The 24722-nt window shown below is 40.0% G+C and overlaps 1 protein-coding gene across 2 annotated transcripts in view; it reads right to left on the bottom strand.

Annotated features, from left to right (window-relative positions):
* Positions 1-24722, bottom strand: part of LOC139731554 (probable JmjC domain-containing histone demethylation protein 2C) — a 177068-nt gene that overhangs the window by 95363 nt on the left and 56983 nt on the right. For both annotated transcript variants that reach the window (XM_071642438.1, XM_071642440.1), the window contains exons 2-3: positions 21688-21846; positions 7535-7651 (exon numbers count right to left, since the gene is read on the bottom strand). In XM_071642438.1, coding sequence (XP_071498539.1) covers positions 7535-7651; positions 21688-21846 — 276 coding nt within the window. The remainder of the gene's footprint in view (positions 1-7534; positions 7652-21687; positions 21847-24722) is intronic.

The following is a 24722-nucleotide window of genomic DNA, read 5'->3' as shown; positions in this document are numbered from 1 at the left end:
AGACACGACATGCAGTTCCTCGCAATATATAGCCAGTCTATTCCTTGATGACACAGTGTGGTTGTACACCTTGTGGCTGTCTGCAGTCAAGGTTTCAGTTTTACATATCAATCTCCCAACACAGTGCTTCACCAATGTCCAGTTGCCATAGCCCAGTTGATGCAAGCTATTTCAAAAGCATGGAAGATGTTGTTCTCACAACACGATTTCGGCAACATCATAGGTTGCAGAGAGGCAAGTACATTTTATACTGAAAAATAAGCTACACTGTCGCTTCAGGTGAATGATTTTGCATCTTGCACCACGGTCTGTTTTTATCTTTCTATTGGCAGAGAGTGCACAAAAGCCGCGATTACAATACTTCCTGAATTGTGTCGGGTTTACTCCCTGAAGAAGTGTGCGAGAGAAAGAGCTGGCTTATCATCTGACTACTTTTAGAACACATTACAACACAATCATATGACGGACATCCACATGGCATTCTAGGGGATTATTTCAAGCCATAATTCGAGGAAGTAGGCGACCGCTTTCTTTTCTGCATGAGAGCTTCACTGATAGCTGCATAGCATTATACGAGAGGTTTCACTTTTGCATCAAGTCGCAGCCATAATTAGGCTTCCTTTTCCCAAACCCTAGACCAAACAAATCCAAGGATGGCACTTAGAAACAAAAATAGCACACCAAATCAACTTTTCATCACTTAAGTCGGAGCACTACAAACCAATGAACCTTCACAACAGCGTGCCTGGGACGATGAAAAAATCATCAGTAAGTCTGTGTATCGGGGAAAGGCTCATGACCTGATGAGTACTGTATACTAATAAATGCATTTTGCAATCCATACACTATGCATAATGTACGACTAAAGGTCATTGCCTGTTGTTATGGGCTACATCACAGGCTGATACCCCACCTAGTACATGCAACAGTTTCCAAAACAAAACACACTGACCAATGAATAGCAAGGATATAATTATCAGTTTGTTTCGTGTCCAACAGTGTTTGAAATATGATGTGTGTTCATTGTGATAGATGAACAAATTTGTCATCAAGATACTACAATTGACACTTGTACAAAAACAAAAAAAATTATCACATGATAAATACCGCACTGTTTGGTAGATAAACACATCTTCCATATATCGCAGTTTTGACACATTTTAAGATTCATTTAGATGCTTCATTCAGCATATCTTTACAAAGTCACAATCCTATATACAGACAATTTTTCACCTTTTGAACATGCATGACCAAGAGTGAGCTGGATCTCAACAAATGTTTGCTCACAACCTCATATTACATCGTTATCATAACTACTTTTTGTCCCATCTTTCTCAACATCCAAGTTCTTTTTAATCCCATTGAGTCATGGCCTTCACTACAAATTGTACACTAGGTTTCATTTACAAAGTTTCTCACGAAGTCACCTCCGTTTCTATCCGGTGATGGAGAGCCATGGATTTCACACCAATTCCAAAGGTCAGATGGGTATGGTGATGCATGAAATTAAACCCATCAGTGTCTTCTTAAATCTTCCTCCGCCACCCAGCCATTCCTCTTGTGACCCACAACAGCAGTCGACTGAATTAACTCACGCTGCTTGGATACGTGATGGATGGATAGAAGCGTGCCTCACCTTCCTCCCTGGTTAAAGGTGGCCACTTTTGGCCCTAAACACAACCATGAACACTGGCGAAACAACATGCAGCTTACGAAAACATTCTTCCAATTATTTCATATCAATGAAAGATTATCAATAAGTCGTGCATGTTATTTGAGTGTGTATGTTCAATAAGCCAGTTCGTAGTTCCACTTTGCGCATTAGCAGAAACAAGGTCATTCGGACCAACAGGCATAATGGTTTTTAAATTCACTGGGATAAGCATCTGTAATGTAATGATTATTCATGAGATACCTAGAAATGCTGCTTGCCAGCACATCCACCTGACAGCAAAAGTGGTATTTGGCAATATCAATAGAAAGAGATTGTCAATACATTCAATGCAAAATAATGAAATGGATGCTTTCCCAAGTGTAAATTGATGGATCATTCTGCTCATCTGGTCTACACAACTCTATTCTTTGTTTGAACAGGATTGTGAATCCCATAAATTGTTATGTAAAGCTTATGAATCATGTCGCTCTAAAATGAGTGAAGTGCCCCTAACCGACTAAGAAAAGAGAAAGGTCATTCGTACCAATGCACCCATGAGCTAACTCCGAACTAGCTTATACTAGCAAGATGGACAAGTACTGTGAATTCACCTAGCCAATCACTCCTGCATTTCCTTTATGCCAGTCTGTCGTGAGTTGCTGGGATGATAGTCTTAAAGATTAATTCATCATCCTTAGATATTTGAATCAACAATACCGCTTTCCATGAATCTACATTTAGAACACAAATACACACAGCACAGCGACATATCTGAACGGCTTCAGCAACAGCATTGACTTGTTATAATATAGTAATAAACAAAGCTATCACACAAAAACTAAACAATGAATCACGAAAAGCACTATAGTATAAACATAATCTGTCTGTGGAATGTCATGCTGACTTCTACCTGTTAGAATGTTATATAACTGCAGGGAGCACGGCTCTTCAGTCATTCAAGAGTATTAAAGCAACCCCCCACAGATATTCCCTAGCCACACTGAAATAAGGCATGTGTGTGTGTGTGTGTGTGTGTGTGTGTGTGTGTGTGTCCTTCCTGTCACAAGTCTGACTTGGGTAAAGACGGTTTTCTATAGGAAATGGGATTGGCAAGTACGCATCAAGCAAGGGGGGAGGGAAATAGCCGAGGGTCGAGCGAGGTACCTCTCCTGGGCAAATGTCACCCTCTGGATGAGTCATGATCATGCTGGCAAACACGCAAAGGAAAAAATATATATATAATCAGACCTGAAAGAAAAAGAGTCTGAGTTGTTATCACGATCTGTCTGCTACAGCCCACACAGGTAAATCAAGTTTACTGTCATTCCTGAACCCCCCCCCCCCCCCCACACTACCACCCACTCCTTACAACTCAATAAGCAAATGGTTTCCTTTACAAATGGATCAAATCATCCTCAAGGCTTAAGAGCGCAGTCCTTCCTGCACGTCCTATTGTTGGGGACAAACAATAGAGAATAAATTCTACAAGTGTTCCATTTACAGAAGAATTGTTAGCAAACAAAATAAAACAGAACATTGCCAATTTAATTTTTTTCCCTCAAAAATACAATTACCCTCCGAAATATTGATATATCTCATGCCCCATCCCCTCCCCCCCAAATAAAAACACATCAATTTTTGATAAACAAATCAGGTACCATTCTTTACCCTCCCCCTGCCAATAACAAAACAAGAAGGGGGAGCACTGTCATAAACATTTTCATGTTTACATCTGCACATTTGCAGGACTGGCATGCTTTTATGGCTTGTCCTTGACCTGAAGGCATAGTGGGTAGGCTAATGATTGCCACTGTGTGACAAATACCAGAATGGAACACAGTCATCTGTTTTTTCCCCTTTTCAAGTATGCTTGCAAGGTTTAAGCAATGTCATAAAAAACCCCAAGGTTAATGTATCAGGAAGATAAAGTTCAATCTCTTTCTCTTCTCTGGATGTTCTTGGCACGTGCCTAGAGCATGTAGCGTGAACAGGGAACATACAGTGCACACCAGATTGCCAAAGTACTTTGCAATTCTTCAGCAAATACTGCACAGTAGTGGCTCCTCCCTCCTTGTAGCTTCGTGAAATTTCTGCACAACAGAAAACACACAAACTGCTTCAGATCCACATGCCCACCGAGTCTAGGAATGTGGGATGTTGACTAATTGGCAGGAATCTATAAATAATTCTGGAGTACCCAGACACAAACAAAAACAAAAACATGTCCATGTCACTACAACGATGATGATGCTTTGACGCCAGTCTCGGGCAAATCATCTTCGACGTATGAAAGTTTGTTAAAGCACAAAGCAATGACAGCATCTCAGGTAATAAAGCATATCTAATGCAATGAGAAATGATCACTCTTCTCCTTCTCCATGTATCACTCACTTGCCATATGAGCGAATAACTTCGGTGTGTACTCCCATCTTCCAAGTATAATCACAACAAGTCTCTCTTTACAAATGAAAAATGAGGGAAAAGAGATGGGGAGAGCAATGCATTCAAAGATCAATCATTTTTCTCATGGTGATGGCACCGCATTGGCACTGAATGCACAATCTTCCCTGATATACCCATTGTCGCTCCAGCGCTATCAAATTTACGGCATCTGGTGTGGTAAAAGAAGTGAGAGAGTGATTTGATTACAATGAACCCACACTAACCAAAGTTGACCTCACGAGGTTGACCTCAGCTGCCAGCAGGGATCACCTCAAAAGACTGCTCTAGGTAGAGGGGCAGCGTGGCGAGCAAAGATTGAACAATTGAAAGGCATGATGGTGAGAAATCTGGTGCGGTGTGCAATGAAAAGGTAGCCTTGTAACCTGCATAGTATGGGCAATAAAGGAGTGGGATGGAAGGGGGGGGTCTCCCGTCACAGCAGGAAGTCACATTTACCCAGGGAGCATGATTAACATGCCAATCTCGGGGACTGCTGCTGCAAGATGAAGATTTCTCTTCTGTCCTGCACTTTGCTCTCACTCTGCTCTCTCCCTTTCCCCTGCTAGAGAAGTGACCTGTCAGGGCTGATCAATCAGGGAGGTCGCTGTGCCAGCAAAACGAAGCAACAGCAGTGAATGCACGGCACCGCTGCTGCTCTGGCCTATAATTACGGGCAGGTCTCGGGGAAACACACACACATAAAGCTAAAGATCAGGATTGCCCGACCTTTAGAAATCCTGCTCACACTTTTCACTTTGCCTAGAACTTCTCTGGAAGGCTGTAGTATAATTCAAGGAGACACTAGTTTGTCTCCAGGCCTTTCAAGACTGGTTTTGCTGCCACTGTCTGTGATTGGACTGATGATGTAAAGGAATACTCACTAACAAAGAAGACTTGGGTGAAGGAAAGTTCAATGTCATTGAAAAAACAGCCCATAGACGCGAAAGACCTGGGCCCTGTTTTATGAAGAGTTAAATTGATGATATAGTTGATTTCAACTGTAAGTCTATGGCAGCCTGTGTGGTAAGGAAATTTAAAATCAATTTTATCTTTTGATAAAACGGGGCCCAGACGGCTAGGATGGAATAGAGAAAGAACCAACACCAAAGAAAGTGCAACAAGATAAAGCAACTTGTGCCTTTTGAACATTTGTTACAAGGAATAGCTATCTGTTCAACTATTACCTCCTAATATGTGTGTGGGGGGGGGGGGATCCACGTACATCATGTTATTTCTTTCATTGCGCTGATTTACAGGCCTGGTGTAAGTAGAATGGAGGAAGAAACACAAATCATAGGCCTTGGTAAAGAGAAAAAACATGTACACCATACAGAGTCAGAAAGAGAGAGATCTGTAGAGAAGAGCAGAGATGGTCAGGCATCTTCTAAATCAATATTCAGAGGGACACTCACCATGCTGCTGGCTGCAAGCTACAGGAAAGAGAACAGAGAAAGGGGGGAAAGTGGGGGAAGGAGCCTGAAATGATATCCTCATGACCCAGGCACTTTTTGCTGGAGAGGAAAAAGCTCCAGGGAATTCCATTTTATGATTTTTTTTCCCCCCTTCAACCTGACAGAGCTGGGCTTGATGAAAGCAAGGTGCTACCATGAATCTTTCATCAGAGCCTCCCAGCCATGTATCTGGCTAGAGGGCTGAGGAAGGTGGCACAGGCATTTTTTGAGAAGATGGAGAAGGGGGAGGAAGGGGGGGGGGGGGGGAGGAGGGAGGAGGAGGGAGTCGCAAGAGGAACGCATGCCCTACTTGAATGTCAGCTCAAAGTAGCTCCAACATGTCCAACCCAATCATTCTTGCAGGAATTTTGTGGGGGGTTTTCCTCTCTTTCTTTCAGATATCTAGCACCCATGGAGACTGGTAAACAGGAACTGATAGCAGCCCAAACAAGAACATTGCTCACACAATAATTCGGAATCGCTAAACAGCAACGCCGTGGAAGCGCAACAAAATTCAACGTAACAAACCTGTTTACATGTCATTTTGCTACTTAATCAGAACCACAAACCACTCTAGCCGGACATATTTTAGCTTTACTTCCACTGCCCCTCATTAATTTTGCTTTCTTTTAAATGAGAAACTAATCATAGAAATCATCACAGCGATTTCGTTCACTCTTCTTTACCAAAGGAGTTATTGTCTGGCTAATCCTTTAGAGACTCTGGTAAGAGCAAAATCTAGAAATTTATCGGTAGAACATTGTAATATCGAGTGCTGTCAGCTTCTATTCCTACAATGTACATCAGAAAATCAATAAAACATATTGACAAGGTGGTATGGTTATAATCATTTGACAAAGTTTTCTGAGGAATTACGATTTTGTAATTCAGACACAATCATTATGATATTCATTTCTATAGTCCTTTTTTCTTCGATTTATTAGAGGGTGTTTTTAAAGCAGGTATAAGCTGTTTATGATGAGTTACTGGTAATCAAATCCTCACAATTGCACAGAAGGGAATACTGTTGTGACACAAAAACACACGAATACTTATAATACACAAATATAATACATTTACATTATCTTCTGTATGTACGTAAGAGAATATCATACTCATAGTCATATATACATACAGAAAATCATGTTCATGATGGTCTGATTGCACAAATGGGAGCTTACTTTTTTAATATTTTCTTTACAATTGTATTATTAATACATACCTATTCAACACTTATCAAACATTAACATGGCAACTATTTGGGCAGTTTTCCAAAACTATAAATAGACCGGTGTGACTTAACGAAGAGTCCGGTTCATTCAGTTTCAAGAGTTCAATAAATATTACCATTCCCCTTAATGGTAACACCTCTGGCAATAACCTTGGAGTAGGGAAATGTAAAGATGACTCTTCATCCTACAAACAAATGTGAATGTGAAAGTATCCTAGTCATGGCTGCATTCACAACATATTCAGAGTAATCCAGGACGCTGTAACAGAAATACACCAAAAGTGCCATCACCTTTCAGGGGTATCACTGTGAAATCACTGGATTGTTGACACAAGATATCAATTATGCTCTGCCAAACATTATGCTCTTAAAGGTAATCACTCACTCGTTAACTGTACTGGATGGATATTGGTGGGGGTTCTTCTGTTTGTGGTTATGTGTTTTGTTTTTTTCTAAGAGTGGTATCCGAGTAGAAGGAATCCCAAAATATCATGTGTCTTGAATCATGGGAGCATACTGCAATACCTCATGGTGGATGCAATGGACGAAATGACTTGGCAAATATCAATTCAGCACTTGCAGACAAAGATTAATGATGGGGATTTTTGTATTTTCATCTTGCCAGTAGACCTGGCCCTACATCGTTACCCAAAGTATCATTCAAAGAAGAAACAAATGGAAGATAATAATACATCACTTTACTGAAGAAAAAAAATAAGAATAAAAGAAATCACAGAATAACGTTTCAACTTTTACCTTGAAAGGCTGTATCTCTTTTTCCTTGACAAAGAGCAGGTGTTGGTCTACAAGAAACTCCAGAGGGCGCAAAGAGGAACTTGAAATGCCAATCCGATCAACGAGAATCTCAAAGCTCTGTTTTGATAAAATTGAGAACACAGCATACATGAAAACATAAAATGTCACGAACCAAAACAAGCATTTTTCAGTAGTTTTACAAGAGCAAACTTTCACTAAACCATTTTAAGTTGATAGACAAATTTTAACAGTGGCAATGATCAAATGAACAAAATTTTATTATGAATTACCATAATGCATTGAATAAACATAATACATTTGGTTTAATTGTGCTTTTTTAGTTGATGGATATGGGATGAACATGTTTGGTCAAAATTTTGTGAAACTGTTGAAAAACTCTGTAATGTCAATTTAAAACTAAATTAAGAATTCATCTTCAAGAAAAAAAGTTGTTTTGAATGAAAGTGATCCTATGAGAGATGACCTCATCTGAACTGAAAGATAATGCTAAGTATTACACATCACTGGAAAAAAAAAAATAGCATCATTCCTAGGTGACAAACTATGAACAGAACAACACACAATTACGACACAGTATCGTTTGACTTTGATTGGTCCTTGGGCCCTGTTTTATGAAGAGTTACAATTGATTATATAGTAGATTTCTATCATAAGTCTATGGCAGCCTGTGTGGAAAGGAATTTACCATCGATTATATCTTCTGATAGAATGGGGCTTATGTTTCATAACATATCTATGATTTCACCAGACTCTTCAACTCAGCTCTAATATTTCTCTTGCCAAACAGGACTTCTCGAACAGTTTAGCCAGTTGTTGAATTTGCGATGGTGGAGGTACAGTAAGGAAGGGCAAAATGTATGTGTGCACATCGCATTTGTATCAGAATTAGAGTTCATACACTGTGTATTTATGTGTTGTTAACTTCGCGAATAAAACCACTTGTGCACAAAGTTTGCAAAAATAAGAACCGCTGCGAAATATTTGGCGTATCCTTCCCTTCCCTCCCCCCCCCCCCCCCCCACACACACACATGATGAGCTGTAGAAGGGTAATCGGACAATGCATACTAAGATGTGAATACAATGTCCTCAGACATTTGTGCATAAACAAATACTTGTAACAAATGAGCCCTTCACTTCAGAGCATGCAAGCACACTCAAACACACACTTAGATATTTAGACAATTTACCATACAAAGGATTTTGCAAACAGTTTTGCAACTCGTTGGGTTCATAGGTCTTTCAGGTTACGTTCACAAGTACCAGTGGAAATGCTGTTCATGGAATTCAATTATTCTGAGAAGGCAAGTGACAATGGTCACTCTCCAATGCAAGATGACAAACAACTTCTTGATTCTGTTGTCATGGCAACATTTCATCAATTTCCCTCCTTTGCCAGTGGAAGGATAAATTTGTATGGGCGTGACAAGGATGAAATAAAAAGGTGAAAAGTTACAAAAGGACATACAGAATAGAGATACAATGGTCAAACGATACTAAGATATGGGTAAGACTGATGAGAAAACAATAAATGGAGGAGGGGGAATATACTTCATTAGAAATTAGAGACTAAAAAAAATGTGAATATACTACAAAACAGCAAGAATGAAAATGTTCAGTAAAAGAGAAACATTTACCGAAGCGAGCAACACAAAAATCACTAAGGCCGTGTTTATACTTCCCCTTTTCAGGCCAGAATCAGCGTTTTGATACGCGTTCAGTTCAAAACGCGGTTGCGTTCTTGCTCATTTTGATATAAACGCCGTTTCAAAACGTCGTTTCAAAATGCACAAAATAGTGCATTTACGATCGGCGTTTCTGACTAATCACGTTTGACAGGGAAGCATAAACGCAACTCACATCACATACGTGTTTAAATGACGTCATCTCCATCGCCTTTCCGGTTCACTTGAAAATGAGCGCGCCAGGCCAGCCGACCTTTCGGTTACTGTGTTGCACAACACAATTTCAGTACTGATCCCTCGAGCTCCCTGTTGGTACATTACTGTACTATGGTGACAGACGTATCAATGCATGAAGAGCTCACTACATATCATACATTCTGATTTTGTCAACAATTTGTCGATGAAATAAATACTCGTATTTCCCATCATTGTCTACAGTTCATGTACGTGTGTATTAGTAAAGCAATCGAAATTATAGTAGACATGCTATGGAACATGAGCAATGCACACACTCGGGCCAGAACTTCTAATAAAAGCGTGCGCCCCAATTTGACCTGCCTCTGCTGAGGTCAGCGAAACAATCGCAAACACTCTTTCCAAGGCTCGAAGAAAGTGAGCATAAACAGTGCTCCCGTGAATGGCGTTTTGAATCAGCGTTTCAAAACGCTGATTCTGCCTTCGCAAATTGAGCATAAACACACCCTTAATTAGAGAGATGCTCAGCATCTAGTCAGCTTCTACGAAAATGATTGAATGGAAAGACACACAGTCAGTAAGAAGACGCATATGTAACCAGATGTACTATATGGTAAGAGAAGATGGAACCCTAGTGAGACGGGGCCATTTCTCGATTATTAATGGGAACAGCCAAAAGCATCTCGGGGGAAATGTGGTATGCATCCATATTCCTACTTTAATACTCATTGTCTCGCTCCAGATACAGACAATGGATTATCAAATTAGAGAGCTCCCTCGGTTCCACGTCCCAGTCCCTCAGGTGCACTCTATTTCCGTGCTCTCTTCACGTGTCCAGAGTCTCCCTGCATCACACACAGCATTTCCATGGCAACTCCTCTCCCTTCTTCTACCCCTCAACATTTGTATGACAACGTATGTAGGGCAAGCATAATTTTTGCATACATCTTTTCATCCCCCTTCCCCTCTTCCCCCTCCTTCCAGAAATGGGAGGGTGGGAAAGAAAGGGGGGGGGGGGGTAGCAGCCCCCTCAACCTGACAGCATCAATTCAAATGGCATTTCCTGTGATGGTTCATTTCAATGCATTGTTCAAATTATTTCACCTGGTTGATTTCCGCCTACCAGGGCCCACACAGCCAGCCAGCCTTGCCTTGCCTATGCTGAATTCTGCTCAGTTCTCTCCCGCTTGTTGATGCTGCTGGTTATCGATCAATCCCTGCATACGAGGTTAAATCAATGTGCACTCCAGTGCAAGCTTTCTATCTCTCTTCTCTTCTATTTTTTTATCTTCTCTTTCTCTCTTTCCCAGGCTCTTCTGCCTACATGTACCCAGAATCAGAAGAAAAAAAAATACATAGAGAGACCTACATTTGTGACAGCCAGCGCGGAAATGAAACGTCGTGTGTAATCAGCCCGAGAAAGTGTTATTACCCAATGCCCGCGAAACATCGCGGCTGCCTCCAATTTCTCCCACCTAGAGCCGAAATGAGCTATGTGTGTGCTGTTCCCCGCGCATATTCAGGGGACCATTTGATGGTGCCACGCTGGGTATCGCTTGCGTGATAACAGCAGACTGACTCATCACAACACAGGATAGGGGAATGCATAATGCCTCTCGCATGCTGTACATTGTAACATATTGAAGGCACCTCACCCTCATTCCACCAAAGCCCATCCATGTCGACATGAATCAAATGATCGAATGTCCCAGACAAGGCTACGTGGATTGTCTGTCCCTATTAGTATTAGACTGTTCAATACCTTTGGATATATTTGCAAACTGCAAATGCTTTTGCTTTTTACATGCCTCAGCCACCCCTGGATAAAAAATAAAGAAGTATAGGCCTAAATGCTATTCAGTAAAAACAACAATCAACTTCCAAACTTGAAACAAGTTTGATCAGATGTTACTCCTTAAACTTTAGGTATAATACTTATAAGGTTATCAACATTTTTGATCGACACATTAAAATATGAAGAACAACAGGCATAGTTAAATAGGGTAAGAAATACTATTTGCTCTGAATTTTCTTGTCCTTTCATTAAATAAGGGCGTGCGATTAAATAGAAATGTAGAGTCACAAACGAGTGATAAAAGCAATTAATTGATGCTCTGCTAAATTTTTTGCACCTATCACTATCTTATTTTGAAATCAATCACTGCTGACAGATCTATCATTATTCCTCTACAGCTTATTTCAGAAGCTTGACTTATCACAGACCAAACCATAGGGGCAATTCCATGGGAATGTGGACATGGCACTAAAATTTCAACTTTATCATATTGCAAAAGAATTACTCATTATGTATTACCCATATATTGAAGTTAAAGAAACTCAAAGAATTATATCAATCGGTCAAATATTTCCCGAGAAACAGCTACAAATGTGGAAGACAATTTTTCAGTCATCCAAATTGCTAAAATGCATGCTTAACTTGATATAATTTTTTTTAATAGAAAAATTCTGCTAGCACTTCAATTAATTTATTTTCAAGAAGCAAATTGGTTCTACTTCAGTCTCCCATGAGGAAATTTTATGCCACCTTCAAAAAATTCTAATCACCACATGGAAGTTCAGCCCTTGAGCCATGTAACGCGAGTTACCGAAACAAGAAATATTTTTCATTCTGAAGGAAGCAGTGGAGGTAATTTGTTGGGAATCATAATTTTCTAAATTCATCACACCCTGATACTGTACACAGGATGTTGACTTGAATAAACACTGTTATCACATTAAAAAATGTCAATGAAAAGTGTAATGCAAGTTACCATGTAACGCGAGTTACTGGCATGTAACGCGAGTTACCAACTATAAACACAAGTTTCCCCCAACATAAGCAAATTTTAGCACTTAATTGAGCTAGATTGTGGTGAAAACAATCAAATGCAGTGCTATACATACTATGCTGGACTGAAACAAAGGAGGGCAGCCTAATAAACTGTGATTAGCATCAAGGCCACTGATCACATGCCACATTGAAGAGTCTAGCCTGGCTTTCACTGCATACTGTACATGTATCCAGCAGTGAATGAGACCATTAGATTTATCTTTTGAATTTCCTGCATCAGTATTACAGAATTTTTATTACAGAATGCTATAAAGCACAGCAAGTGTTGGTTCTAATCCTTGTTCGGTGGTCTACTGAAGATGACACCTGTCCGGAGATCAGGAGGTTGTGGGTTCGAATCCTGCTCAAGTATGTATGCCCATGATCATGATCATGGCTACTAATAAAACACTGATCAATTCAGTGAGCTTATTAACATTGATGTAGGGCAATTTGTCAATCAGTTGCAATGAAAACATCTCAACGGAAGAATTTCATGAATTTGAATAATTACGCAGTACCCACTGCATGTTATAAGGATTAGAACCAGCACTTGCTGTCGGGCGAAAGCACGGTGGTATAGTGGAGATGACACCTGTCCGGTGATCAGGAGGTCGTAAGTTTGAATACTGCTTGAGTATGTACGCCCATGACTTTTTTATCATGGCTACTACTAAAACACTGATCAATTCAGTGCTTATTTACGTCGATGTAGGGTAATAAGCTAGTTCGTATACACTGTAGCTCATGTACACATTGGTACAAATGACCTTTCTTTTTTCTCAGTTGGTTCGGCACTTCACTTGTTTTCAAAGCAGCATAATGCATAAGCTTGCATGACATAACAATTTATGGAACTTCTGTTCAAAAAAAGAATGAACTTGCATTTAGATCAGGGGATCAGAATACTCCCATCAGTTTATAATTTAGCAGGCATCCATTTCATTGTTTTGTATTGAATGCAGTAACAGCTTATTTCCGTTTATATTGCAAAATACCATTCTTGCTGTCAGGTGGATGTGCTGGCAAGCATCATTTAGATAAGGATCGCATGAATAATCATCGCATCACAGATGCTTATGTCAGTGAATTTACAAACCAAAATGCCTGTTCGCACAAATGATCTTTTTTTGTTCATGCACAAAGTGGAATTACGAACTGGTCTTTTTGTCAATCAGTTGCAAAGAAATGTACTAGTTTTCACTCCTCACAAAGATAGGATTTGAATTTTTGAAAGATTGTAAGCTGTTTCGTAAACTTGTATATAGGGTTTGATACTTTTATGTTTTGTTTTAAAAAGACTTTCAACATTTTTCATCTTTACACTCTGAAACTTACAATGTAATAATACACCTATATCATCTAGTATATATTCAAACATATTCAAGGTCTCTATGAGGAGTGAAGCTCTTATTAGTCTTAAACACACTCTTCTATTGGGTTTATTAGTAAAATATTTGTTTAACATTTATTCGTTTTACTATCTACACAAATAAGCATCTCTCAGATTATTCAACACAGGATTCAGTGCCATCAGAACAATTGTATGTCATCAATTTGTGTCACCCTGTGTTAGTGGACATAATGTAACGCGAGTTACCGTAACGCGAGTTACCGACATAAAGGCTCCCTACATTTTTCCAGGTCATTGTTACTCAACTTTGATATTGTTAATTTATGAGTCCTAACCCACTATCAATTCAAGGTAGGAAAACTTTTATCAAGATTGTCTAGTATGAGGAGACTTTCCAAAAAGAGGTCTTCATAGAATTGACCATGTCCTTTTTGTGTAACGCGAGTTACCGAAATCAAATGATTCAAGAATCCCAACATGTTTGTCCTTTATTTTTCTTTTTGGATTTATTTAGTTGGTGTATGTCTACTTAACCCATGATGAAAAAAGTAACTTGTAGATCCTACCAATTACAAAGATATTGGCACATTATCCCAAAAATGTACCCATTATTTGTAACGCGAGTTACCGTGGAATTGCCCATAGGGACTACCTTCTTTCTGCTTGCAGAATATTCAACGCCAATGGACTCCTGCTACTCCTATTGCGACAAACCAGGATGTTCAGCTCGACCTTTCTCTTACGTGACAAAGGCTAAGCCCTGGTCTGACATTTTCTCTCTTCTTGGCTATCACATGCCAGGGTTGGATGAGACAGTTGGTATGACGACTACCTGTCTACCACAGCTGTCACAAGAAAGTCTGCGGGTGTCATATGGGAGGCCCCCCTTTTCCTGTTACAACTTGCTCTTTCCAAGCGGGCAACTACTTCTTCTTCACACTACATGCAAAACATGCCCCCCCCCCCCCTACTGGCTACAGTAAAACCAGAAATTTTTGTGTGCATGAAAATTTTGCGGATTTTGTGATGTAAGGAGCCATGATTCACAAAATTGAAACACAAGAAAATTCTTGTCTACACTATGCATTGAATGTCATACACTCTGTGAAAATTTCATGCAGCAAATATATCTGGTTTCACAGTATGTATTCTATACAAGAACCTCTATCACGCCACCCCCTCCCCTCCCTCCCCCCCCCCCCCAAAAAAAAAGTTATGTGTGGGTGTAATTAGATTGCATGAGCCCTGGAAATGCCGTGATGAATGATGAGCAATTAACCAATGTCTCCATGCAAGACTGACTGATAATGACCCGCATAGCCTGCCATGACATCATTCTGTCTGCCCGACATAGTTGGCCTTATTACAATCTTCACGCAGTAGAGTCACCTGTTCTCTTTTTCTTTTCTTTTTTTCTTTTTTTGACTCCCCACTGGCATTCAAAAATGGAATCAGACTGCCGGCTGAATACAAGAAACACATGTGACAGGAGATTGTGGTTTGCTGTTCTACAACACTTTTTTTAGATAGGTTGCTACATCATAACAAATCACCTTGTTCACAAAATGAAATGTTTCTATATTTTGTCAATTACCAGTCACAGGAAGAATTATTTTAGTCACACCATTCGGGGGGGGGGGGGGGGATTGTTGCCTTTCAAAACAATCGTAGAGCATGACTAATGAGAGTCATGTGACCCCCTGATAGAGCTATTTTGGAGTTGTTCTGAGGATGTCATACATGATTTGATCATACTTGTCATTTCTTTGATTCTGTTTCCATCCCCCCCCCCTCCTCAAACTGACTACCTGCTATACTACTACAACTGCTTTCATTCAAAACAACAATCTCTCTCTCAGGGGTCAAGTTTCCCCCTAAACCATCTATTATGCACAATCAATCTATCTGATGCATCATTCATTGCCCATATCTTTCATTACTCGCACAAGGGGGGGGGGGGGAGTTTTCTATGACCTGGTCACTGGTAATTAGCATCCCCGCAAGCCATGCAAGAGACAGAGTATCGCTGTGGCAGTAGCCATCTATTTCCTATGTTGGGTCAAGTGCCGACATCCGTGTATTGAAAATGTGGACGCGTGCGGAAATACTGCAAGGAAATTGATGGGGTTGTTCTATGAGCTTTGCTGGTAGGTAAGTGTATTCTATTACACATAGCAGAATAAGGATTCACTAAAATAAGGTTACTTATTCTTTTTGCGAGATGTTTGCCTTCTACAGCACTATTGAAACCAATTAACCTCAACGTATAATTCCTGAATTTGTCAAATTCTGGAAATTTTATATAAATAACCTGTTTTCAATTACGTTGACTGACAGTATTTACTAAGCAAAAAATATAAAAAGAACTAATTTACCAGAGCAACTTCAATATTACAGTCCAAAGAAAAGAAAAATAATGAATAAATCTGTTGGGTATTCATCCCCTCCTTGAATATTGTAAAGTCTTGACATAAGACTATCCTTCTAAATGACATAAATATAGTCACATTTACATCATTGCGTCTATCAAAGGCAAAACAAAACAACAACATAGGCCTATGTTTACACACATAGATTTACATTCACAAAGATAGTTATCAGTGCAGGGACAAATATTTAAAGTTACTTCACTAGTGGTGCAACTGTTTGAAATCTGATTCCTCAGGCTAACACAAGCTAAAACATGATGATAATTGCAAAGAATTAGTCAATTTTGCAAATAATGACAATCCCAAATAAGTTTGCACACAAGAATTTGCCATATTTCAAGTGGTGATCACATCGTGAAAAGATACTAATAGGCCCTAGTTGTTGCACACGATGCAAAAAAAAAACAAAATTGGATATCGCGGCTAAACTTTTACATACATATAATTATGTAATCATTTCAACAAATGAGCCACTCATCTTGCTAATGAAGATGGACTGAGAGATTGTCATATTCATAAAGGAAAAGAGTAATGCAACAAGACTGGAGGGAGCAGTTACAATTCTTCTGTTTTATTTCAGAAAACATACAAGCATGCCACAACAAACGAATCTCCTTGACAGCCCCATACTTCCTTCTCACCACCACCCTCCCCTCCCCCAACCTTCCAACCAAGGTTGATCCTGTGCCCTCAGTGACATGGAAACCGATAGATCTCAAGATTTTCAGCCATCCACAGCTAGATTTGTGGGCCATAAAGCAACTACAAGGCGAAGTCCACGGCTTGTATTTATACTCCAGGGGGACTAAATTTGAGACAGGTGCATGCCTGGTTATTTACAACTCTCTTTTCACCACGGAGTGATATTGGTTGTTTTTCCGTGGCAGGAGTTGCTCGACTTCAGATAGGGTACAGCGCATTTGACATTGACTGCAAACGCTGACCGAGTTCTTCCCTGCAAGCAGTAATTCAATAATCAAACAAGCCTGACAAATAGACACTTGCCTGATGTCATTAGTTTGGATGTAGGCAAACACTGCAGATCTAGTATAAGACTGGTCTTCTGTCTTGCTCATGCACATCAACCTCTAGCAATAGACTTCTCCATCTCCAGCACCACCCCCCCCCCCCCACCCCTCCCCACCAAGAAACAGCCAAATTGGAAACAAACTACTACTTTGCAGAGGATGTGGTGATGAGGAGAAACATTGAACTATTTGCATTTTAGCAACGGAAATGGGCAATTTAATTAGTTTATCTGACAGGCTATGATGTCTTTTAGTCCAAAGAGGTTGCTTTGGCTATTTGATTGAGAAAAGGTTTTGAACTTTTACTTCTGACTTGCAGGGAAGGGAATGATTAGTAAGTAATCACAACACATGGAAAGGGCCCTCAAAAACAGACAAGGTCATACAGCAGGAGAGAGAAGAAAAATGCTTGCTGTCATATTCTGTCAACTTATCTATCACATCAAACACAAACACATCAGGTCACATTTCAAATTTCACCCAGCCAAAAAAGAGCATTTTGAGATGCTTTGTCACGCCTTCGAAACTATCTGTGTGACATTAAGAAGTAAGCTCATCTAACATTATATCAGTACAACATTCATCCACATTTATGTTTGCAATCTTCATGCACAGAACAGCTCAACCTCTGGGAAGTGTCTCTATGGTTTCTAACATCACTATGGGAGTGGGAGGTATGCATCGTAACAAAGAACGGGAACGTGAACAACACAAAATGTACCATTCACTTTCCATGGCCCCGAATTGGGCTGGCCCCTCCATATCTTCGAATCTCCCACCACTCCAGTCTCAAATTGATGGCATCCTTCCAGGCGGTGGAAAATGGCTTCTTAAATGTCAGCCTCATCATTGTGATCCTAGTGATGCATCTTGGTGCCACTCGCCCCCTCTACCGCTGGCCCGCTCAGCTCTCACTCCCATCATCATGCCTTCTCCCAGCGAACTAAATGACACCGTTCCCTCATCCTACATTCATCGCAGATGCTCTCCCCCCTTTCTCTCCCCTCTCGCTGACTGGTAAACTCGCTGCCAAAAATTTTCCCCCTGCGACAGTCATTAGACTGCCCGACAGCCATGCGTGCAGCGTCTGATTGGTTTGCAGAAGGTGTTGAGTTCGTACATTGCTGAAGACAGTCTGCATAAAGTTGTACTGGTCATCTCTTTTTCATCATCCAAGGGGACTGGTTGCTAATGACAGCCTACTTTCAGCTGACCTGACCTCTAATGCTTCCCATTCATAACTTGGCCAAAACTAGATCTTTTAAACATGCAGAACCTCATCATGCTACGCTGATGGAATATCAAAACGCAATTATAATAACATGATTACAAAATAAAGACATGAAAAAGAAAGAAAAAATGTGTGCAATAGCAGATAAGACATAATGCTAATTGATCAAAATTGAATTCTGGCATGATGAAAATAATATAGGCCCCTATTTACATATTTTCACAACTTGAAAATGCAGAATGCATACCAACTTTTACAGTCACAGTGGTTCCTACTATAAAGAGCCGTGTAAGTGTTGCTGGGCAAATAATCTCCAAATCTTGTGGGTTTGAATACTGCCAGTCCCAATGCACCTGTATGTAAAGAATGCTGGCCGATTAATAATTTTTGTAAAAACCTAGAAACCACAATTTGACAGGGTTACTAATACTGTAAAACGAGGAATTTTCGCGTGCATTTTAATTTCGCGAATTTTGCGAGCGCCAAGATTCGCGAAATTAAAATGCACGCGAAAGTTCTTGTTTACACTATATGCATTGAATGCCAGTGGCAGTTCGCGAAAATTTCATGCCCCAAAAAAGGCCGTCGGCTTCAATTCGCGAAAAATTCATGCCGCGAATATATCATGTTTTACAGTAATAGCCCAAAAGTAATAGGATTCACATAGGCCTACATCTTCTCTTTACTTTTTTTTTTTTTTTTTTTGGGGGGGGGGGGGGGTTGATTACCTCTAGATACCTGCTACTAACATGAAAAGCTTGAGGATCACGGACTGAAATATGAGTCCCTTGTCACATACCCCAGACCCTGACCTAATCTTACCTGGCCAGCCTCATATTGGATCTAATGCAATAACTACCAAGCCAGCCTGTAGACTCAAAACAAGGTTCTTTTTTAGTCCCCCCCCCCCCCCCCCCCCCATATCCAACACATCGTCAAGCTGTGCTCCGCAGCATTCTGGCACACTTCCTCAACATACCGACTTGTGAGGTACGCCAACTTCCACTGGTAATTGAGGATGTCCCGTTGACGGCGGCAAACTGCGTTGTTTGCCCCTAAACATCAATTTTCGGCCCTGATCACTAATTCTGCAGTGTAATGGGGCCTTCCTCGCCTTTTTCATGAAGTCACTTTCTGCGCGACTAATTCAACCAGACTGGTGGCGGACATATCTTCTGACAATGTTCTTCCTCACAAAGCAAACCTACAAAGCTATCCTAAGTATTTACCAAAGCGTGGTTGTAAAGATAATGCATCTGCGATCTTACAAATCTATTGTTTCAGAGCTGCATCCTCTAAAAAAAACCCCAAAACAAAACAAAACAAAAATCCCCCAAACAACACCAGTATGCAATCACGCCTGAAATTACCATCTTACAAATTACTGAGTGAAGCAGTATATTTATGTATCACATGTCATATTTGTGCAATTGTAGGACCACAGAGAAAGATTAGTAAAAACAAAATAATGTGTAGTCCATGTTCTCGTAGCTTTTAATACCAAATGTGTGAAAACAAATTTTCTGACAGTCCAAGACTTTTTTTTTCTGATCTTATGGGGGGGGGGGGGGGGGAAATAAGTAATTCACACAACTGAATAAATAACATTCAGACAAGAAATTGCCTTAGTTGCACAATTCAACTATCGACTTATAGACTGTAATTATTCTTAGTAAACACAAAAAATTATCTTTGTCTCACATGTACGTACAACACTCCACGAGCACTTTTCAGAAGATATTTTGGCAGGTTACTGACAAGTGTTTGAATTTTGTTACCAAATGCAATAGGCCATAACCATTTTTTTTATTTTATTTTATTTAATTTTTTTTTTTGGGGGGGGAGGTCTTTTTTTCATTAACCAGAAGCCCTACATCAGCAGTTTCTTTATACCATTGCCATCATAATTATGTATACTTGAACTTTATTAGAGCAATTGGGACAATGTTATCTATCAAATGTTATCTATCAAAGTCCAGGACACTGCCTCCTGTATGAAAAGTTGGGTGGCCCATAACAGCCAGGGTGATCAACCACTAGAGATATAGTCACAGGCATATATTATACGTGTATTGAGATCTTACCTCTTTATGACTAAATGATTTCAAATATGAATTGGCATCCTTATCGCGTCCCCATTTAGCAAATGGAGGATGTGGCAAAATGGATGTAAATCTAATATATAAAAAGCCTACTACGTAGTTGAGGGCTTTCACAGGGGTTTTGAAAATTTTGGTTAATGCTGGAAGAACATAAGAAGCTGGACAGTGTTCAAATCAAGAGATTTTACCCTTCATATCAGACTTCCACATTAATTATGTGAATGCAGTTGAATCACTGACATTCATTGATTCTTCCTGCAAACTGAAAGGTCTCATGATGATAAAAAATGGCTTTCTTAGAGCCAAAAGTCCACCTGACCCTGATGTCCTACATAGATATTTCATTTGCGCACGATGCCAATTAAGACTGCCAGTTTGTGCAGATCCGATCATCCATTTTGATTGCATGGCATAATTTTAGTAGCCAAACATGTGTACCTTCTAGAGTTCCAGCTTCTTTATTTCTAGCTCCACCGTGGTTGGAATAAATTTTCACCTCAATCCGCCTCTAATACCCCTTTCAGGTACTCGCGGTTCAATTATCCGCATCCAAATAATGCGGATGAAGTAATCAAAATCGCGTTCATATATCCCATGAAGTGGCACTACTTTTACGAGCGCCCGTTCATATAACGGTGCGAAAGACGGGAGTATTTGTCATGGTTACTGCGCACGCCTCTATAATGACGTAATGTTTCCGGTGATATACACTCACGTGTATGCACAGCTCTCGCTCAAGCTCAGCAATCAGCGGTTGTGCGGGAAATCGAGTGACCTTTGACCGAACTGTGGAATGTTAGTCCGCATAAGTCGTAAAACGTGTTCATGTATTCTCGATCAACTCCTCATGCTGCAATAATGCGGATAATAGCAGCATCAAAATAATGCACACTTTTTTACTCCTCTCCCGTTCATGTAATCAAAATTTTACGACTTAGTGCTCCTATTATCCGCATCCACGATTACCTGAAAGGGGTATTAGTGGACACACACTGTCTTGAAAATGCATTCATTCACTCATGTACAGTACTGTCACAGTGTCTTAGAAATTTTGCAAGTAAATACTACATCCAATTCATCACCCTGCGACATTAAACCCTGCTACACATACCATGAAAGTATGTATCTCACCTCCCTAAGTCAATCTTGTGAAAACAATGAAAATTTATCTAAGACAACCTTGGTATTTGAACCCTAATCTTCACAATAGTTTGTTGATGATTGATAACTATCAACATCTTACAGATGCAGCAACAGAGATATTAAATGCAAGACTTACCAGAGCGGGCCAGCGGACTGTGCTGGGCTTGCTAGCGTAAGGATCGATGCGCTCACCCCAGACGAGGCTCTTCTCAACCAAGAAGGCTTGGTGGGACTCGTCCTGTACCTTCAGCCATTCACGCTTCTCCCAGTCAAGACTGTCCACTTCAACATAAACCTGCATTCAGAGAAGAAATAAGATACTGCATTCAATGGAAAAGACTGATACAATGGTTACTTTAACAAGGTGTATAGTGTTGATAACGACCATGCACTCGAAGAGAAACTCCCAGATATTTGTGTCAACAGTTGATTATAAAGACTTGCAAACTTTCTGGATACTATTGGATTGGAGAAAAGAACAAATAAAGCAACTACACAAACACAATGCTCTTATATTAAATGTTCTCACATCAGTAATCACCACCTGTTTTTCACAAGATATATTACAATGTTTTGACTTGTCTACATATTTTTCCCCCTGAAACGGAATAAAAATAACTTCGATGCCATGTGAATGTATGCTTATTTGTATGGATGGCATTTCTAGGATTACCATTGCGAGTGTGACTGCAAACTTCCTGAAAACTTCTGATGGAAGTTGTTGTATTTTAAAGCTTTCCACTCAAACTAGGGAAATTTTCCCAAACCTCTATGAGGCCTTTCAGTTTGTGTAGTTTGAACACTTGCAGCTGAAATTTCACAGGCTTGTTATGATGTGACCAGGTTGTCGGTGGTGCCTGTGCAGTGCACTCTCAAAGGGATACTATGTGTGCGCATTGTTTACGTAATCAATAAATTAGTTTTCATAGGGCATCCTTTCTGCTCTGTTGCACATGCGAATCTAAGGACTGAAACTTCAGTGTGGCTGCCAAAGTGTGAACAGACAAGGAAAATTCATGGAGAGTTATACTTTGACAAGTTTCACCAGAGTGACTAGAGCTTCAGTTTAAGTACATGATAAATAGGTCATACATACACAATAATCACGAGAAAGAATCGAAAGGTTAAACCACGATAGAATTTTGCATATTTGCAGTTTATGCACAACTGTCCATGCATTTTTATTCTCAGAACTTCTTGAGGTGATCCCTGAAAGCCAAACCTATGGCACTTTTCCTGCTCAAGACTACAGGATCTGACCAGTTTCCTTCAAAAACTCCCCAATGACACTCTTCTGGCTACACAGTCTAATTTCCTAGGATGAGGCAAATTTCGTGTTCTACCATCCCCCCCCCCCCAAATAAAAAACCTTCCTTCATCTCCCTTCCCTCTCCCCCTCCTCCTCCCCCTCCCCTAGCCCTACAGATCCTGATAAAACTGAAACAGCTAGGTCAGGCGGCAAAGCTAAAGTGAGTCACTTGTATGGAGTAGCCTTCTACATGGCATTCACATGTGGTTAATGAATCATGAGCAAACGGACCTCAATGCAAGCTGACATACTGTGGCCTGTGCAAGAGCTTTGTCTCCCCTCCCAGCTAGAGTTGACATGATGTTCTTTCTTTTTGTTCTTTCTTTCTCTCTCTCTGACTTTCCACTGCACATTTTATTCTGCACTAAACTGGAACATGAAGACAGTCATCTTGGCTTTAATCACAGGAATACGATACTTTAACGCATAACATAAGAAGAGACTTCTATGACTTAAACTTTACTCAATTATTTTCATCTACTGTGATATAAAAGTTCTGTTTGAGCAAACCACACTGAGGCACTATTAAAGAATGAATGAATAACAACAGGTAATATTTGTTTTGTTTTTTGTTTTAACTCAGTTGCAATTTGACGAGATCCTTTTCCCCTACCGCTACAGCATTCAAGCATAAAGCCCTCCCTCTCAAGATTTTCTAAGACATCAAAGCAGTCTCACGTAATGGTACAAAATCATATCTAATCAGCTGCTGGCCACCCCTTTCATTACCACAACTGACTACGTTATAGGGCCATGCAAGTATTTGACAGATATGAGTTCTACATAATTCATGACTGACCGCATGAAAGAAATGTCATTGACCTACCACTGACCACCAGAGCTCCAGAAGGTCTCTTTGTACTAGGTCAAGCTCAATGAATTACTATGATAAGTTATTTACTGTCTACCACATCCTGCTAATTCATTATGTATGCTGGAACGATAACAGCCTGCATAATTCATGTTCTTCTTTCTGGTGATGATAAAATGTGCTGTCTTCAGCAATTGCCTCTCTCAAACTAGCCTCATATGCATCACCACGCAGTTTGTTTTCAAACTTAATGTTTAATTTTCATGGACACAACGTCATACTCTCTAGAGTCTATTCATCCTCCCTCTCACAAAATCAGAGTTCCACACCTGCAATGATGGAAATTCCGTTATTTTCACACCTATTTGGAAATATCTTTGTATATCCTTTTCTCTCAAATCCCTTCTTCGAACCGGCATTAAACTTTACCAACCCATTATTCTGTGACCAATAGGCCCTATATATGCAAGCCATCAATATTTCATCAGGAAGAAACAGATGGTGCATGACAAACCTGAAGCACATCATAAGCCTATGTGCATGCCTATATATGACCTCAAGTGTTACATTCAAGCATGAAAATAATCTCTGAATTCAGAGCTTCTATTCTTTTTGTTGGGGGGGGGGGGAGGGGGGTTAAATCAGCAGAGGGAATATTCTTTCCATTTGTCTTGGCATACAAAATTCTTGTAAACATTTGTTCCCAGAATCCATTATAATGATATGTCTAAGTAGTTATTTCGTATCCTACGTACGCAATACTGTAAAACATGATATTTTAGCAGCATGAAATTTCGCGAATTGGAGTCGACGGCCTTTTGCACGGCATAAAATTTTCACGAAGTGCCTCTGGCATTCAATGCATATAGTTTAGACAAGAGCCTTCGCATGCATTTTAATTTTGTTTTGAATTTTGAATCTTGGCTCTCGCGAAATTTGCGAAATCAAAATGCATGCGAACATTCCTCGTTTTACAGTAACCTGCTTCAGGAAAGACACCGACTACCTTAGATGTCTTTTGAAAACAAATGTTATCAGTAGTGCCTCTACT

The sequence above is a fragment of the Diadema antillarum genome, unplaced genomic scaffold (assembly GCF_040938485.1).
Source record: "Diadema antillarum isolate AM-2024a unplaced genomic scaffold, OU_Dant_1.0 seq00000378_RagTag, whole genome shotgun sequence".
In the NCBI taxonomy this organism is placed as follows: Eukaryota; Metazoa; Echinodermata; class Echinoidea; order Diadematoida; family Diadematidae; genus Diadema; species Diadema antillarum.
This window is presented reverse-complemented; position numbering and strand designations above follow the sequence as displayed.